The sequence below is a fragment of the Parambassis ranga genome, chromosome 3 (assembly GCF_900634625.1).
Source record: "Parambassis ranga chromosome 3, fParRan2.1, whole genome shotgun sequence".
Taxonomy (NCBI): Eukaryota; Metazoa; Chordata; class Actinopteri; family Ambassidae; genus Parambassis; species Parambassis ranga.
In genome coordinates, this window is record NC_041024.1 from 24498958 (window position 1) to 24518187 (window position 19230).

Genomic DNA, 19230 nt, shown 5'->3' on the forward strand with positions numbered 1-19230 from the left:
AGAGCAATTTGCAAGTCCATTCACAAACAGCATTAAACAAAAGGAGCTCAGATACAGGACCTCTCATCACTCCATAGATTAACTTTCCCACCTGATGGCATTCCAGTTATTTAACTGGAGAACTTTTATGTGAAAACCCTTTTTTAATAACATAATTATGAAGAAAATGCTGCCCCTGTCACACACTAAGGCTGGCTCTACACTAGAGGACGCCCAATTCAGGGCAACAACATCACTTTTTCAATATCTCATACAAGACATAGCACAACAGGTGTGTCAAGAGAAAGGCCAATCAGCAAGTACCACACAAAGTCATGCTTGATCAGTTTTTGATCATACCAGCGGAACTGTCTAATGTGTGCGTTTGGAGGATTATAGATTATAGACTGGATGAAATTGTCCCTATGTTTGGGGCTTGACTCACAAAAGCAGCAACAACAGATATGAAGCCAATGAAGACATGTCAGAAATAGCAGTTCCCCTCTATGGTAGCCTGGCTAGCCATCCTAATGGTTTTTCTAATCTGTAACAAATTAGACAAACAAATTAGTCTTGTGTGGATTTGAGTTGGATGTCTAACGGGCTGTACCAATGAATGCAAAATAAGATCTCTCTGGATGCATTTGGATAGACGCAACAAGAGGCATGTGATGTAAACAGAGCAATGTAGTACCAACAAAAGGAATTCACGATGTACTGTTGTTGGTTTTGCTATAAAAACCTGAACATTTCAAAGTGTGTGCAATTCTGCAAATATGCAGCATACTCTGACTACGTCATGTGATTTGTTGAGCTGATTGGATACAATTAAGCCCTTTTATGACAAAAGCCTCATGACAAATATGACACAAAGTAGGTACGACCACAAGCAGGCAGCAGTCATTGCCTCACAAGTCTCTCTATTGGTACAAAGTGGATTTACAGGATCGTACAAGTCACAGCTAGTTTTCCATGGTGTAGCTAACTTTACTTCATTTTTAGTTGTTTTGAATGAATAAAGGCTGGTATGTTAATGCTTAGTGTAGTTTTAACACACACACACACGCGCACACACACACACACACACACGCACACACACACACACACACACACACACACACGCACACACACGCACACACACACCTGTGGCTGAGAAATGTAATGCCTTAATAGCAGTGCCACAGAGGACATATCACCTGTTCTCCTGTTGCAGAGAAACTCTCAGAGTCTACAAAGTACATAGCTCCAGTGGAACTGTTTCGGACACATGTTGAATCAATACGCTCTATTGTGTTGGAAGTCAGTTCGGTGAGAGACTCCCACAGCTTCTAGGATGGCTGGTCTGTTCTTACCTCTGCTGTGCAGGGAAGCATGAGTGCATCTAGACTTGGTGCACAGAGTGACGGGACACACAGCCGGGAAATGTCACACATCATGGTTTCTTTGTCATTCAGGTATGGAGATGCAGTATGTTCAAAACTGACATTTTATGCTAATATTCTGTGTATTGTTTCCTCATTATAAGCACTCACAGAGGCAACAAGTTTTAATTGTTTTCTGAAGTCAAATCACCCACAATCCTTTGTGAAAAATACAAACCTGAGAAGGATGCAGCAACCATTGAAGGTTTACATATATGAATTCTGACTAATCCTGTGGAGAATTTGTAAATGTTGTACTGACTTAATAAAGTCATTATGAGGTAGCTCAATTGTCATTTATTATTTATAGCATCTCTAAAGAGAGAGAAACTTCATTAATGATCCTACTATGGTTCCACTTGTTCCTCTCCTAGCTGATATTGTTGTAATTCACACATATTACTGACCCATATGTTTGTATGTGGTTGGTTTGTGTGTATGATCTTTATTGGCCAAAAGGCCCAAAAATTACATACCCACCATGTCTTTATTCCCCACTAGGGCAGTGGTCCCCAACCACCGGGCCGGGGACCGGTACCGGTCCGTGGGTCATTTGGTACCGGCCCGCACAGAAAGACTGAGCAAAAAATATATTATTCATTATCTGAGTCTGAAAGCTGTTTCATTTATAAATCGATCAGATTCATCCGCCTGTGCCTTTAAGCACCTGCCCAGACGCTTGTCTCGGTCACGGGATACGGCCCCAAAATTAAGCCCACAAGCAGCAAAAATGAATAAAAAACAAACGTGTTTGGAGAGCTTCTTCGGAAAGGGGAAAAGGCCTAACGAGGAGACAGAAGAAGAGGAGCCTACCCCTTCAAAGAAAAAGAAACCCGCATTTAAAAGACTATATCAGGAGTCCTATTTAAAATACGGATTTATTGCAACAGGTGATTCTCACACACCAAGTCCGCTCTGAGTGATGTGGCGACAGACTCGCAAATGAGGCAACGAAGCCTTCAAAACTGCGAGACCGAGCACCCTGCATTAAAAGACAAGCCATGGAAGAAAACATGAACAAGAACGACTGAAGCAATTAATGACGGCCAAAACAAAATTACGGAGTGGACTGGACATAAGAAACACACTTCGGGTGTCATGTCTCCCATTATCCCTAGATGGGACCGCCTCATTGCTGAGAAAGCTCAAAGGCTCCCACTAATTAAGCATAAGAGTAAGTTGTCTCTTTATGCACTTTTTTTTCTGTGCCGGTCCGTGAAAGTATTGTTTTACATGATACCGGTCCGTGGTGCAAAAAGGTTGGGGACCGCTGCACTAGGGGACTCACCCACACTTTGAGAACCACAGAAAAAACTGGATATTCTCTGCAAAAAAGATGAAAAAAACATGCAAATATATCTGGGGGGAAAAAAACTAAAATGACTAACATTCCTATGAAGAATCATATTGATGGATTGGTCTATATAAACTTGCACTCAAAAATGAGTCAACCCCAATTGCAAAATAGGTTTATTAGGAAATATTACAGGTGGTTACAAATGTTTTCTCCACAATATCTCCAATAACTGTATTTTCAAAATTGTTCAACCCATTCATGACCGGCATCTTTAGCACCCTAGCAGAGAGCTTTTTTGCTGTTCTCTTCACTATTATTCTTTGGTTTGTGCATTGCAACCACCTTCTCCACATCCCACCAGAGATGTTCTGTTGTGTTCAAGTCAGGTAGGTGCCACTCTGGAATCTTCCAGGGCCTCTGAATCCAAGCCTTGGTAGACTTTGAGGTATGCTTGGGATCATTATCCTGACTTTTACAGTCACTTGAAGGTTTTTAACCAACCACCTCCTCAGAAATCTGCTGGAAGCCATTAGGCATGTGGTATTTCTGCCATATCCAGGTAGTGCAGGCCACTGTTCCTTCAACCTTCAACTATGCTTCTGAGGGTATCTACAGGAACATTAAGTTTTGGACAATTCTCTTTGACTTTGCCAAACCTATAACATGCAATCAAACTGCACCCTCAACAAACTCATAGCCAGATCTATGTTCTATCTCAGACACAACTGATACAGCTAATTAAGGGTTTTGTTAGCTGATTGAGGTGTGCTTGATCCAAGACCTACAAATGCATGCTCTTATAAGGGGATCTATTAAGGGGGTGAAATCCCTTTGATACTGCAGACGTCATTAAATGTTGCATTTTATGGTTAATCTGGGAAGAAAAAACACTTGTAAATGTAGTTCTGTTGATCTTTTACAGTTGTTCTTATATGACTTATTCATTGCAAAAGCTGAAACTTTGACGATAAACATAATTTGCAAAGGGGGCTATGCACAGTCATCCCCGATTCACCTTTAAACAGAGTAGAAAACCTGAGCTTTGCATAAAGATTTAATGAAATCTGTCCACAACTTGTGCAATCATGTTTTAAATCTAACTAAAAACCTCATTTGACCTGCATGTTCTTTGGCAAATTCTGTTGTCTGAAATGAAAACAGCAGTCTTGATGATGACGGAAACAAGACAGGTATGAGCACAAACCCGAACTCCAATGAGAGCAATTAGCATTTACTAAAAGAGGGGAGGAAATAGAGCATCGAGAGCTCTTAATGTGAACAAAGATGAGGATGGAAGAGAACAGAAAGTTTCTATTTTTTAACTCAAGTCACTTTTGGGGCATTATGTTCCAAATGAACTGTGATCAGGAAGCCCACTTGAAACTCTCATGCTTCTTTTTGTGTTCACTTTCTCCCCCAAAAAAGCTTTTACAGTGGTGTGTAAATGTGTGTGCGGATAAGGCTTGAATTAGCCACACTGTATTGAAAGTCCCATGCATTTGAGCCATTCAGAATGTTCTGGACCATTGATGTCTGTTTGTACACCAGCCTGTGTAATGTAATGGAAATAAATCAGTGCTTCCTCAACTGTGAAGTGTGCTTTTTATTTATTTAGTTATTTATTTTTACAGTGAATGTAGACTACTTATACCAAAGAAAAGCAAAGCAAGTGCTTGTATACATGCTTTGGAAATGTAATGGAAATATTTACAGTAGGACATTAATGCCTGCAGCTAAGTTTAATAGTACACCTACTACTGTTCAGAATTATCAAGCAAATTTTATTCAACTGGATTCATTTTAACCTCAAAATTAAATGTGAAATAACAAAAGAGACTTGCCTTTGCATGGAAATATATTTACATGTACATACATATTGGGCAACTGAACCTGTTTGTGCAGAGAGCAGCTGTGTACACACCTCTTGAATTGGGTTATGGGTTGCCAGGTTGCAGTGTTACAAGTGTTGTGGGTTGATTGTGAAATAAACTACCAAACCTGTGGATTATTGTATGATTCTTCATAGTTAACGCAAATTCTGTCCGTTTTCTATGAGAAAGAATAACAATGAATACAATGATGGTCAGTCAGTGTCTGATGTGTTCAGGTGTGTGTTAACACAATGACAAGAGAGGAAGACATAAACAATGGTGTTAGAGAAGCAGCTGTTGCTGCACATCAATCTGAAAGACTTTATAAGTCTGAAAGACTTTATAAGTCTTTTCAGATTTCACACTATTTGGAAAAAAACTCCACTGGACTGAACAAGTACAGTTTGTGTGTTTGTTACCAGGAGAAAGACTCTTCTGTCTAAAAAGCACATCGAAGCAGGGCTGAGGTTCACTAAACTGCATCTGAACAAAGAACAACACTTGTGGAACAATGTCCTATGGACAGATGACACCACAGTGGAGTTGTTTGGTCCTGTAGCTGTAAAACAAGTCCAAATCATCAGTCCTCCACCACCGTGCTTGACAGTGCGTATGAGGTGTTCCATGGTGTGTTTGGTTTTCAGCAGACATGCTGGTGATCGGACATTGAGTGGACCATGAACTCCTCTGTATACCAGAGTGTTCTAGAGACAAATGAGAGGACATCTGTCTGACAGTTAAAGCTTGGTGGATCATGTAACAGGACATGCAACAGGACAATGATCCAAAGCACAGCAGTAAATTATTGTTGTATATAGTATATCTAGCATTTTATTTGTTTTTATTTGTCAATTATTATACAAGTTATACGTTGTAATTTGTGTGAAGTTACTAAGACCCATGTTTTTTATGGTGTAACCAGGTAGCTGAAGAATAGCAGCCACTAATTCTCTTACTGTTATGTCAGTCATGATGATGATGAAGAGGAGGAGACATCAGATGCAGGAAATGACGTTGCCACAGCTTTGCTAACGTGGCCTCCATAGTTTTTGTCCACACAGTCAATAATATTACAGATTGAGATGGCTGAAACATCACCCCTAAATGTTCACATTAGATTCACTTGTAACTATAATCCTGTCAAGCAAGTTTCAGCATGCACTGGGTGACTCATCCCCACTGTGTCCATGGAAAAAAAAAATTCTCATTTAGTGGAGAAAGGGTTAAATTCACTTTTTTTTCTGGCTTCCTACCAATAGATATCCTACTATCGTTGGTCCTACCAAAGCCCTTAAAATTCTGATTCTGACTGGGTTATATCAAGGGTTCTGGTGCTACTGTAACACATATGACCATGTGACTGGCTGTGCCTTTCCCTGCTGTCACATCTGCAACTACAATGGTTGGCAGCACCAAAACACATGCAAGACAGCGAGTGCGAGACAGTTGTTGGAATCTTAGGTCCCCACCGATGTCAAGAGCAAATCTACACCCTTGCTGTCAAGACACTCAAAATTGAGCAATATGGCTTGGAATCTGAACAGTCAGTCCCAGAGGCTGCAGGAGGAACTGCAGGTTTTGACACTTGTTTATGGGCTTCATCTCTCAGTGCAAGTTTTCCGCTTGATTTTTCAGACCCTGTCTGATTGTAGTCTGGACTTTCAGCTATCTCTGGCCAGTATTTCAACCTCATCAAAGACCAGAAGCAAGTACTGTTATAAGAATAAATATGGCATGTTCCAACAGTTTCAGACTTCACCATTATCATCTGTGGGACACTGAGATTGTTTCTGATCTGACCTGTTGATATGAATGAATGATACAGTGTAACACAAAGGGCAGGAGTCGTCATTACACACATCCACCCAACAATTATGGAAATCCCTGCCCACACATCCTCTGCTTCTCTCTGTCCTTTACAGTACACACTGTTCCTTATCATGTTTTTAGCCACCAGCAAATTTAATGAGAATATGGGATGCTGTAACTCCAGATAGAAGTCTTTCAGATTGATGTGCAGCAGCAGCTGCTTCTCTAACACCATGGTTTATGTCTTTCTCTCTTGTCATTGTGTTAACACACACCTGAATGTTCCAGAGCAGCAAACTGTCAAAACCTCTGTTTTTATAGAGGTCTGTACACCTGCTGATGATCAGTTCATCAAGGACTGATCATCAGCAGCACCTGCTGCAGCTCACACAATTAAATCCTATGGAAGTAAGGGAACACCTTTATAGTTATAGGACCTGATATTACAGATACATTTTATTTTGTGGCACGAAGTTGATGAGGACTCCTTCACACAGTTTGAGATGTATTTAAAATGAATGATTCTCAAATTATACAGTGTTCACCCAACAACAGTGGGGATTTGGATGACCCCACAGATGCCTTTGCGTTGCCACGACAACAAAGACGCTACGTGAAATTGAATGCTGGAGAACCTGCACTCACATTCCAGAGCCCAGTGGATCATTACATGGGACTGTACTCTGAAGTCGTGGACATACTTGATGATAAGGTGGGCAGACTTTGCAGTTGAAGCAGAGGACATCATCCAACCAAATAAAATGTGGCTCAAAATCATCCTGCTAAATCTCACAGCATCAATAAACACCAGTGATACAACTGAGAGGAAACAGATTGTGACATAACAGTGGCTGTGGTGAGCTAATTTATCACTTTACAGTGAACACTTCAGGGACACTTGAAAAACCTTAGCTGAGTCATGATGCGTTCAAAAACCTGGAGGTTTGTAGGAATTCAAAAGTTTTGATGCATTCATCTAGTCCCTAAACACATATCAACTGATATGGCGATTTGCTCTTAACTAATGGCAAAATTATTATAATATAATATTGTTATAATACAATAACATTTTATATTTTACATTTTTGGCCCCTAACTACTACTATTATTAAAACAACAATGGATGGATGCATGAAAACGGTTTGATTTTAGGCTTGCTTGCAGTACTTTAAAGTTGTTGTATGTAATTTTAGAGTAGTGTCTGTGAAGGGACAGTGAGGGATTCTGGATGCCAGCCAGGGGTTGTGTCTGCAGTGGCCCCTGGTTCGTTAGGTTCTGTCTCAGTGGCCTCTGCATCAGGTGAAGTGCTTTGCCCACAAAATGAAGTCTTCATAAAATGGTGCAGCTAACAGCTGGTTACGGGGGGGGTGAAGGCCATCAAAAAAGAACTTCTTTGTTTCGGCACAGCAACACACAGCTGACCCCTGATGGCCGCTTGTCTTCTGGACCGAGCAATAACATAAAGGGTCCCTTGAGAGAGCCCGGTCGAGACGGGCCAATGGCAGCTCCTGGAATGCCATCTCATTTCCTGGAGGATGAATATGTTTCATTCATCTTGCAGCGATAGGCCTGAAACAAGGTGATCGCAAATCATATTCTTAACAGTATTTCGGATGCATTTACAGATATTTTTACATAAAATCCATAAAGTACAATCAGGACAAAGTGATAGTGATCATTCTTAGGTATTGTGACCCCTCAGTTACCTCTCTCAGTTTATGTGGACATGTCTACAAAAGCTTGGAGTTACAGTAATGGGACAATTAGAGCTGACTGCTTGCAGCAATAGATTTAGACACACAGCAGCAGCAGTATAAACTAGTATCGTTCTGACCATATTGGCAAATGTCAGAGGTTTTTATTGTTGTTGTGATTGACAGCACTGACACCAGCCCCTAATGTTATCACAACGCAAATATAGTTCCATGAATGGTTGTTAAAGAAGGAAGAAAACAGTCAGCGAGTTTAAATGAACATCCACATCTTATCCAGTTTGGTTATATTTCTGTATACATGATCTGTATATACAGTATAACCTTGCCTTGACGTGATCAATTGGATTAACTTGAAAGAGTGTACATGCATCAGTATCATAGGTCTATCAGAGTACAGGTAGGTTTCTCAAAATCGGGTGCATAGAATGGGACTCAGATAATCACTCAGGGACTCAGTGTGTAAAAGTGGCAACCTCCAGGGCTAAAGGGAAGCCCATCCATCCATCCATCCATCCATCCACCCACCCACCCACCAACCCATCCATCCATCCACCCACCCGATCCATCCACCCACCAACCCATCCATCCATCCATCCATCCATCCATCCACCCACCAACCCATCCATCGATCCATCCATCCACCCACCCGATCCATCCACCCACCAACCCATCCATCCATCCATCCATCCATCCACCCACCAACCCATCCATCCATCCACCCACCCACCAACCCATCCATCCATTCATCCATCCATCCATCCTCCCTCTTTGTTTTTTTCACTGCTTCTGCCATAACATCTGCTCAGAAAATAAGAATCTCCATAGCTCCATGTAATAGTTGGCTTCTAATAAATAAGGTGAGGTGGGAGATAATACTGTTAGATTGTAGCTCCAAGATCCAGAATTACCCCAACAAGTGAGTTCTGTTGTTTTACAACATATTCCAATGTGCCATTCCTCATATTACCTTGCCAGGAAACTGGTTGTTAAACAAAAATAAGATCTATTAGTCCTGTGTGAACATTTATCTCACAAATACATTGTACTATAATGGAGGTGCCATTTCAGACAGGAGAGGAAGGAGCAGATATTTTTAGACAGCACACAGAGTTGCACAAAACTACCCACAAAGCTGCTATTGTTCCTACTGTCTGAGGGTTTGCTGGCCCACTGAGGGATGGCATTGTTTTATCATGTAATGCTACCAGTGATCTGTTCAGCGATAGCACACTATGTTTGGTAAAGTAAGACACAAGTATATCACAGCCACTATTAGGTCACCTCAGCTCGGTGCAGGGTTTGACTCAGTGCTGTCGAGAACAAATGAAGGCGAAAGCAGAAACCCACTTCTTTTAAGACGGCATTCCGGAGGGAAATAAAGAAAGCAAAAGAGGGGTAAGATGCCTTCTGTAAAACGATCCAGAGCTTGGGACAGACGCATAACAAAGTGCTATTTTCAGGTATTTGGTTGTTTAGTTTTATTTATTTTCAATTAAATGTGTAAGGATTAAAAAAAAAACTCCTCCACGTTAAGCAGGCACGCACATGTGCAAAGCTATCCTCTGAAAGGTAACACCCTGGTCCGGAGCCAGACTCAGGGGAATGACCTGAACAGGCTCAGTCCTGATTATTATGAGATGACACAGGAAGAGGTATTGTCACATTATCTCCCACACGCCACATACTATCAGGCTATTTTCTGTTTGTAAAAGCAATACATACGTAATAATCTGAATCATCTTATAACTGCTAAACATTTTAATAGACATTGTGGCCTGTTTTACTTCAAATCATTATCAAATCTTTATACTGTGATTTTTGCTGTCATTGTGCAGCTCTTTGAAGTGGCTTCAAGTCTCTTTTGCATCTATGTGTGTCTTCAAAGGTGTTGTGAGTCCCTATATTCTCGTGCAGTTTTACAGTTGCTGTAATACAGTAACCTGCTAACAGTAAGAAGGTATTTATAGTTATTAATCAAGAAAATCTACCTGCTTGTTTTTTGAGTGAAACTATTTAAAAACAAAGTCCACCACAATCATCTTCAGAACGGGCACAATGTAGCAAATTAGTGCAAAAATGACAAACTTCCTGTGATCACTTCATCACCTCATATATAGCCAATTTATAAAGATAATTCACTTGACACGTTTCCTGTTGAAAATTCTTAAATACATTCATCATCATCATCATTATCATCAGCCGCTTCATCAGGTCCACCTGTTCAGCTGCTCCTTAATCTAAGCAGCCAATCAGGTGTCAGCAGCTGGTTCATTTCTGCATGTAGACATGGTGAAGACGACCTGCTGAAGTTCAGAGTGAGCATCAGAATGTGGAAGAAAGGTGATCTCAGTGACTCTGAACGTGGCATGGTTGTTGGTCTGAGTGTTTCAGGGATTTTCACACACAACCATCTCTAGTGTTTACAGAGAACGCTCTGAAACAGAGAAAATATGCAGCGAGCAGCAGTTCTCTGCTGATGTCAGAGGTCAGAGGAGAATGGTCAGACTGGTTGGAGCTGATAGAAAGACAACAGGAACTCAAAGAAGCACCGCTTCCAACCGAGGTCTGCAGAAGAGCATCTCTGAACGTACAACAGCCTTGAAGCAGATGGACTACAGCAGCAGAAGAACACAGCTGGTGTCACTGCTGTCAGCTAAGAACAGCAAACTGAGGCTGATGGTGTGTGGGAGATTTTCTTGGCACGATTGGAAAAGTACGTGCTTTGACATTAGGGACAATAAAAAATAAAGAATAAAAAGAACAGTTAAAAAAACAAACAAAAAACTACAATTTACAGTATGGGGGCATTTACAGTAATGAATGGCTCTCCAAGAGTTAAACATCTTTACACAAAGTTTTGGTTGATCCTCACATTTTGTATCAGATATCTGAGCTGAGCAGGCTTTGTACATTTGTCTTTAAAAAGGTTTAGTTTGGGTTTGTCTGTATCTGTACAGCAGTCAATGGAAAAGTTCTGTTAGCCTTTTTAAACAAATCAGTTCGACACAAGTGGACTTTAACCACAATAAACAACTGAACAACTTGGAAATTATATTTTGTTCAGATTGTTTAGACTTTCAAAGTTGTTCAAAGTCATTAAGTTTAACCTGGTAGATAAAAAAACTGTAATCTTGCTCTTTAAAAAACTAAAGCGGCAGGAATGTACGTGTAAATGCAGCAATACGCTAAAAAAAAAGAGGGAAAGGTTTGTGTAGTCAACATGGACGTAAACAATGCAGAGTTCAAAGAGGAAGAAAACGCACATGTGGAGTTCAGACCTCTGCAGCAAATAAAACGGAACATTAGTAAGTATTTATAGTTATCGCTAGGGTTGTGTATCAGAACACAGACAAACATGCCAGTTTTTATTATATGTAAGCTTGAGATGTTTAGAATATGGATGAACACTGTCCGAAAAGATTTCAAAACATTTAGGGACAAAAAATGTTAGTCGCCACATAATTTCACGATGCATTTAAACACATAAAAAAAGATTTCTGTAGACACCAAATCCTACATTTTATTTTGAACTGTCAAAATAATAATAAAAAAGAATTCACAGTATAACCCCCCACAACAGTTACCTGCAAGAGAAGATGGAGTTTTAAAAAAAGCACCCAACATTTTTTGCCATGATAAAAATCAAAGAAAAAAACAAAACACATATTTCCAGATTATCCTTGTATGGGTATTTTATACTCTGACACACACACACACACACAAATGTGAGCCACACAAACAGATCACAATACTTTCCAAACTTTAAATACATTAAGAATACCAGAAATAATTGCTTAAATAAATTCTACAAAAATATCTGTTGGTCATATTTACATTTGACTGTTAGCATTTTAGTGATTGTGTATCAGAGTATCACCCAAAACTTTATTAACTGTGAACTCCAGACCCAAATGCACTACATATAGCATGTAAATGGATAATGCAGTTTGATGTTCAAGTGGTAGGATTGGTGTAAAAATTGCATGCTATGTTAAAAAAAACAAACAAACAAACAAACAAACCAAAAAAGATCTATCCAATCCTGTTTAAAACACTTCAACAGATGATGGAACTTAAATTAAAGGGGGCTAGTGACACCTGATTATCTTACTGATCCACCAATGAGGTTATTTTAAGGGTATTTGTTTTTAATGATTAAATCAAAATAATTTATAAACATCTTGGAAGACATTTTTCTTCTTACTTTCTGTACATAATCAAATGGCACAAAGAAATGCTTGTTCACATTGTTTTACCTACCCAGTGAGTTACACATACAACTTTGGAAATGAAACTAAATCAGGGAGTGTACATTGTCGAATATTTTCAAATATCATGAACACTTTGATGATTTTAAATAGGGAAGTCACCAGTGGAGTACTTTATTTAACAACTTTTAGCTCAGAAAAATATTTTTAAAATATTCTAAATGACGGCCAATATATGTGCTGAAATCACACATTGCAAATGTTATGCACATTTACAGTAAAAAGATGGTGCTAACTGTAGAAAAAATGCTATCTGCAGTCAAATGAGGTTTTCTTTTTCCCACAAAACTCTTTGCACATGAGGTGTCTTCCCGTCTTCTTCTGCAACTAACTGATCCGACAACAGGAGCGAAAAAACAAACAAACTGGTAATTCTCCTTCAGCATGAACACAACAGACCTGTGCACTTTTCTTCCAGACAAAGATTGCATAGTCTGATAGCAGAGAGCTTTCAGTCCGCCTCTCCTCTTCCATCGTTTGTTCCTTCACATACTGTCAAACTTATGTTTTAAATAGTCTTTCATAACCTTTGCGATGGGTAGATCCTCCAAGAATTTCAAGCTCTGAAGGCCAATACAGTGACGGATTTTTATTCGACATAAGTCTTGGAGAGTCCGAGGTTGTCCTGAAAAAGGAAGAGAACAGAGGTCATGACTGAGGCCTCATACGGTGTGATGAATTTTTGCAGAGCAGAATGATGAACAAACATGTCCAGGAGGCAAAGAGGAGCTAGTATGAGACCATGTAAACTCTGTTGTCATAGTGAAACTCATGTTTGATGACCAAACCATGGGATTTTTGGAGCTAGGAGGAAATAATTGTGACATTTAAGAAATACCAAGACAAGTGAAGCATCGTATTGTGTGGTGTTTCACCTCCACACAGTTATCTACAGTATGGTGTATATTGTCGATTAATAATGTTCAAAGAAGCTAGTGAGACAAAAACTTTGTCTAAAAGTGTAGACTTTAAAGTTACTATGTGACTGCATTACTTTGCAAGGATGGTACAACCAATCTCCCACGGTGAAGGTTGAGAACATTACAGAAGTTCAAATAACAGCTTCAGTGTTGTGTATATATGTATGAGCAAGAATACTTTGATTTTGTACACAGAAGAGTAAGAAAAGAAGAAAGAAAAAAGTCCAAACTAAAGTCCAATTTGGAATTGTAGACAGTGTATGACAGCAACACTGATTTCCCAAACTGTATCCATTATGAAGCTTGTGGCTTCCTCTTTTACCTGCATATATTTCAAACAGGCATGTAGCACCAAACCACCCAGTATCCACGCTGTTATCAGATGTACGCAAACAACTGAGGAAAATCCCCTAGATTCCAGGAAGTGATGTGTGTGAGTGTTATCAGTTTGTTGTGGGTAACGTAACTCCTCTGACACAGGAAAGCATGCATGGACTGTGATAACTAAATAAATCACAACACAGATTACAGTTTCCATGTCTATTCAAATTCAATCCAAAGCCGACTCCTAGTTCAGCAACACCCACTACTGTACCTTACTCATTGGAAGTGGAGCTAATCCCCTCCCCGGGGCACTTTAGTGTGTGAAATGACAAAAAACACACAGCTGAAGTTGTAACATTGTTACATTTCAAGCACTAACAATGCAGCATAGAGCATTAGGGTAGCTGTGTGGGCCCAAGAAAGAAAAAACAATGGAGTGCAGCGGAGGTATATTTGTAAGCTAACCAAGAAATATAGGAAATATATAAATCTGTAAGAGCACTGTGGTCATAAAGTTCTCATATTGAGCTGTAAACAATAATACATGACTTTTTTTAATCTCGAGTGTCTTTGTGTGATACTTTACAGCCACAGTTTATGAATAATGTAACTTACACCATCATCTTACAGCGGCGCTGAAGTAATGACATGTTACTCAGGGAGTGCCTCAGGTTAACTGGCTGCATTAAGAAAAGATACAGACAATGTATGTGACGTGTGTGGAGTTGGATTGTTTCTATGATTTTTCTTCAGGTGGGACCGTTTCTATGACTGTAAGTGTATTCATACATGTCGCCGTGGCTGACATGGGAAAAGAACTCCACAGAGCAAACTGACGTGTGCAGCAGATGAAAGAACCTGGGTGCCTGTCATACTGTGCTGGATGAACCCTTTCATGGCATATGAGTTAATCCAGGAGGTAGAGGTGTAATCAATAACCCAGCAGATATGTGATCTGGCTGAAGGTTTGGAGTCTCTGAAAGGGCCTGTCTGAATCAGTGTGCAGCTCTTTGATATCTTTGATATCAAAGTTCAAGGGGCAGTGGTGGAATGCAGCCATTGTTCCTTCTAAATCATAATGCTTCAGGTAATGTGCTCTCCTGTTCCTGGGCCTGGGATTGTTCTCTGACTGAACACTGGTCATTATAACCTTGTGTTGGCAAGCAGCCCTCTTTCACTCTATACATGTCAAACCTTTTCCTCCTCTCAACTTACAATAAAAACCTCAATCATTATTTGTACTGTTGGAGTTCTTTTCACCTCACTCACTTTCACAGATTTCCTCTCATAGATTAGTTTTCTTCTGAATTAGCAAAGCATCACAAACCACTGGCCGGCAGTCATGCTAATAAATACTGTATTCATAACAATGCTGCAGGACATGGTTGTATGACAAGTAGACTGCTACTTACTTGTGACCTCCTGTAGAAAATCCAGACAAGGCCGGCTGATCCCAGACATGCTAACAGACACAGCAACTGGCGTCTGGCCCTCGTAGTTCCTGGTATTTGTATCAGCCCCATATGTGTAGAGCATCTGGGCACACAGCACATCATCTCTAAGGGCTGACAGATGAAGGGGGGTCTGGCCGTCCTCAAGACGTCCGAGATTAGTGTCCGCTCCCCTCTGCAAGAACATGCGGCAGTACGAGTGATTGCCTTTGATGACGGCGTACCGTAGCAGGAAGCCATTTTGAATGTCAATGTTGGCACTGTGGTCCAAGAGGATGCGAACGCAGCTCGAGCGCTCGCGGATGATAGCCAGCTGCAGTGGCGTGGTTCCTTTGTCGCTCAGTGGGTCCACCTCTGCCCTGAACTCAAGGAGGAGGCGTACAAAGGAATCTCGTCCATAGTGAGCGGCCACGTGCAGCGGAGTCCAGCCGTCGTTACTTTTTGCATTTATAATGTCACTGCGAAACTCAGACTCCAGCATGAGTCGGGCAATGCGCGCTCTGCCGTGCATAGCAGCGTAGTGAAGTGCTGTGAAGCCACCAATGAAGTCCTTCACTGTGGGGTCAGCTGTACAGAGGAGAAGGGACATAAAAAGGAAAGTAAGTTGGATGGCATATGAAACAGCAATACATTGTTGTAGAATTTTAACCTAATCTGACAGCTATATGTAGATGTAATGAGCCCATTTCTGACAGCTTGTTGTCATGTTAAAAAGAAAGGCTGTGTCCCCTAGTGAAATAATGCCATCTAGTGGTCAGCAACACACACTTTGCAACACGAACCCAACTTGAGCCAAGACAAAACAAAGTCTGACCTCCATGCTCCAGAAAGACTCGCACACATCTTTCTTTTCCTTTGGCAGCAGAGAAGTGGAGCAGCGTCCAGCCGTTGGCATCGCGGATCTTCGGCGAGTACCCCTGCTCCAGCATCCTCCGGACGGTGCAGACATCCCCGGCTGCCACTGCAGCCTGGATCTGCAGCTCCTCATGAAGCTCTGGGTTCAATCTGCAGTGATGGTTCAGCATCCTGTCACATTTCGGAATGGGAATGTTCATCTGTACCTAACCTCTGTTAGGAAAAATCAGTAGATACATTCTGTATATCCTGGGGAACAGGGTGGGCAGTTGGTGACCTTGGTGATGTCAATGCTCAAACTGATAACTGATCATACTTTTTGCCACCCAAAAATAGTTTAACATATTATATGATGCATTACTATGTGATTTACTATGTGATATTTTACTCATATGATAATAAATAAGGGGAGGAGGCCGGATGGGCCTCCTCAACAATAATCTGGCTCTACAGAGCATGCACTTGCAGATGTGAATTTCACAGCTGTGCATACTCTATAAGCAGTTTACACACACAGAAAAAATCATGCACACTACAATTTACACTATAACTAAATGAGTGCAGTGAGACTAAACATGGCTCAAAAATACAGAAGGTATACACACAGAAACAGCTTAATTGTAAATTACTGTTGATAAATTAAGAACTTCCAAACTTGTTGATTGTTTAACTGTACCCAACCTATAAGAATAATCTGGATTGTTTCTTGACTTTATGAGCCCTTAGAGTGACCATCTGTATGACACTGGAGAAGAATGACAGGGATGCACAATACTGATTTTGTTTCCTCGATATTGTTGAATTCCATTGGACCAATTGCAACTTCAATATATCCACGTATTTTTTTCAGCTAACTGCAAAGAACGTTACACCTTTCCTTTAGTGAAATTAACATCTTAGATTATAAAATAAACTTTTACCACTAAATAAATGCCAGTACTGAGCTCTCTTTAGCAGACAGCAACTGTGCTAGCAGTTTCTAATGCTTCACCTGCACACCAATGTCTCTTTTATGTGTTGAGGTTAATGCATCACGTTTGAAGTTAGCACTGAAGACACACTGGGAGCGAGATGTGTGTGAATTTATCTGCTGAAATTCCCCTAAAGAATGTTCAAGGTATAATAACTACATCTAATGTTTCAGATACAGGTGTGAAATTTGTGGCATAAATAAAGCCCTCAGCACCTATATGTATTATAAGGACAGTGGGGACCTTTATTGTCAGTGAATGTCATAACACTTGTTTCTATAACTATTTCAGATTTTTGTTTTAAACACTTTATTTTCTGATAGTCTTGTTTATAACCTTTGACTGTCACCTGTAGTTAATAATACACTAATATCTAAGATTAATTTGAATCTTAGAGAAATATCAGTTAACTTTAAACTATGAAGGACAATGTTGAACTCTAATCAACATACTGCTCTGTACTGTCACTTTACAATCTCACTTTAGTATAGTCACTGTACCGTGCTCCAGTCAGGATTCACCTGATGACTATTTGCACTATTTACTTCCCATCTTGCACTACTTTGCACACTTGTACCACCTCACATGTGGTACGTGGTACCTGTTACACCTTGCTCATACCAGGGTCTGTGTTGTGCCATTGCAACCATTACTGTTCATTGTATGTCTGTAACGTCATACGTCAATTCATAGCCTTATTTTTTAGATTACATTGACTTACTTTGTTTTACTTTTACCTTATTTTATCTAATTTATTTGATATTATTTTAACCCATGCATGCCTCTTATTACATGTATAATGTACGCACTAATCACCAAGGCAAATTCCTAGTAATGTGAAACCTCCTTATTTACATGGCAATAAACACAATTCTGATTGTGATATTTACATTGTATACAATGCAGTAGGATTTCAGCGCTTTGTTTACTACTCTCTAAAACAGCTGTGTAACAACAAGCAGTGTTTACCTTTTGACCAACTGAAGCGATGGACTTCTCTTAGTCATATCAGAGCTCCACCTGCAGACACACTGCTGCACAATCAGGACGGCTCAGTGAGGGTGTAGAAGGCACTCAGTCTGCAACAAACACAATGCTTACATTTTAAACAGGTCAGCAAAAAATGGGCCACTATGACGTCCTTTTTAGAACAACCATCACAGTCACACTGTATTATAAATGTATTCTACATGTAGTCGTGCTGGTATAGTTGTATAAAGACACACATTTTAATAACGAATGTCAATTGAGAGATGTGTTGCTAATGTATTGGTAACATAAATGGCTATGGTTGACAACTAGCAAACACCGTGTTGTTAAAACTGCTCTAATTGTGAAAACAGGAAGAAAACACTAGAGTACATCGGATATTAACATGAAACACTGTTATATTTAGCTAGTAGTAGTACAGTAACCGGTTGATTGAAAACAATGAACAATGGAAAGGCTTTATTGGCTAACATAACCAATAATGTAAACCAAACACTAGTAAACAATGAAGATAACTAACAAAACACCGACAGGTAAAAACAGCTGCTCTCTACATTGCAGACAATGTAATGTACCTGGGGTTCTTGTAGAAAAACCTTTAATTCAAGACTATTTATTACAGGCTGTTCGCTGACGCTCGTTAGCCAGCAAGCTAACAAACTCACTAGCACTAGCTTGCTAGGTTTTGTTTTTGCTTACTTTTTGTGCTTAGAGAATTCGGTACAAACAAACCCCAATACTCCAAATGCCTCGATATTAAAGTTAATTCAGCATATTTAGTGACAAGAACGGCGACTCTGATACTATAAAACAAAGACTTACTTGTCAGACGCTGAGCCGACGCTTAAGTTAGCCAATCAGCTTCCAGACGACAAGATTGGAGTTGTCAAAGCCGCATATTTCTGTCACTGACAAGCTAAATTCAGCGCTAACAGCAACGACAGATGTTCATGAATACTTTCTAAATACCCCGTAGGTGATGCGGAGGACCATTTTTCCTGTTTAACATTCAGCTTTAACAACAAAAACTGTGAGTAGCTGCAGCAGTGTGACCCCCACCAGCAAAAACAAACACGGCTTCCGTTTTCAGCCTTTCAGAATAAAACCCCCCAACTCTTCAACGTTCTCAGAAACACACGCGTTCAAAAAAACAAAAAACATTTAAATATGTTAAATTATTTGGATAACTTCTTTATAAAGTAGATGAATGCGGATTAGGTTGCATACATAGTCAGTAGGAAATTTAATAAACCATTAATTTTCAGCTACAGCCTCTAAACTTGTTGCAAAAATGGAAACAAGCTCATTTGAAGAACAAGTGTAGTTGTGCAAATGTCCAAATACTGCCACTCTTTATTT

The 19230-nt window shown here is 40.0% G+C and overlaps 1 protein-coding gene across 3 annotated transcripts; it reads right to left on the reverse strand.

Annotated features, from left to right (window-relative positions):
* Window positions 1-11664: 11664 nt before the first annotated feature.
* asb7 (ankyrin repeat and SOCS box containing 7) lies at window positions 11665-18920 on the reverse strand. 3 transcript variants are annotated; one of them, XM_028401445.1, is made up of 5 exons: window positions 18694-18920; window positions 17851-17960; window positions 15870-16060; window positions 15017-15622; window positions 11665-12985 (listed from the first exon to the last, which is right to left on the reverse strand). In XM_028401445.1, the coding sequence occupies exons 2-5, from the start codon at window positions 17886-17888 to the stop codon at window positions 12846-12848; spliced, it is 975 nt and encodes a 324-aa protein (XP_028257246.1). In that variant the 5' UTR covers window positions 17889-17960; window positions 18694-18920; the 3' UTR covers window positions 11665-12845. The 3 variants fall into 3 exon arrangements, with proteins under 3 accessions (XP_028257246.1, XP_028257243.1, XP_028257244.1); XM_028401442.1 differs by having other exon boundaries at window positions 15870-16081; XM_028401443.1 differs by lacking the exon at window positions 18694-18920 and having other exon boundaries at window positions 15870-16123.
* Between the last annotated feature and the right edge of the window lie 310 nt (window positions 18921-19230).

Bases quoted from the DNA above. Each gene is read 5' to 3' on its own strand.
- asb7 (XM_028401442.1), bottom strand. From the start codon at position 17,888: ATGACTAAGAGAAGTCCATCGCTTCAGTTGGTCAAAAG. The intron at 16,082-17,850 runs GTAAACACTGCT...GAAATGTGACAG, and splicing joins TCGCTTCAGTTGGTCAAAAG to GATGCTGAACCATCACTGCA. The intron at 15,623-15,869 runs GTCAGACTTTGT...TCCTCTGTACAG, and splicing joins AGTCTTTCTGGAGCATGGAG to CTGACCCCACAGTGAAGGAC.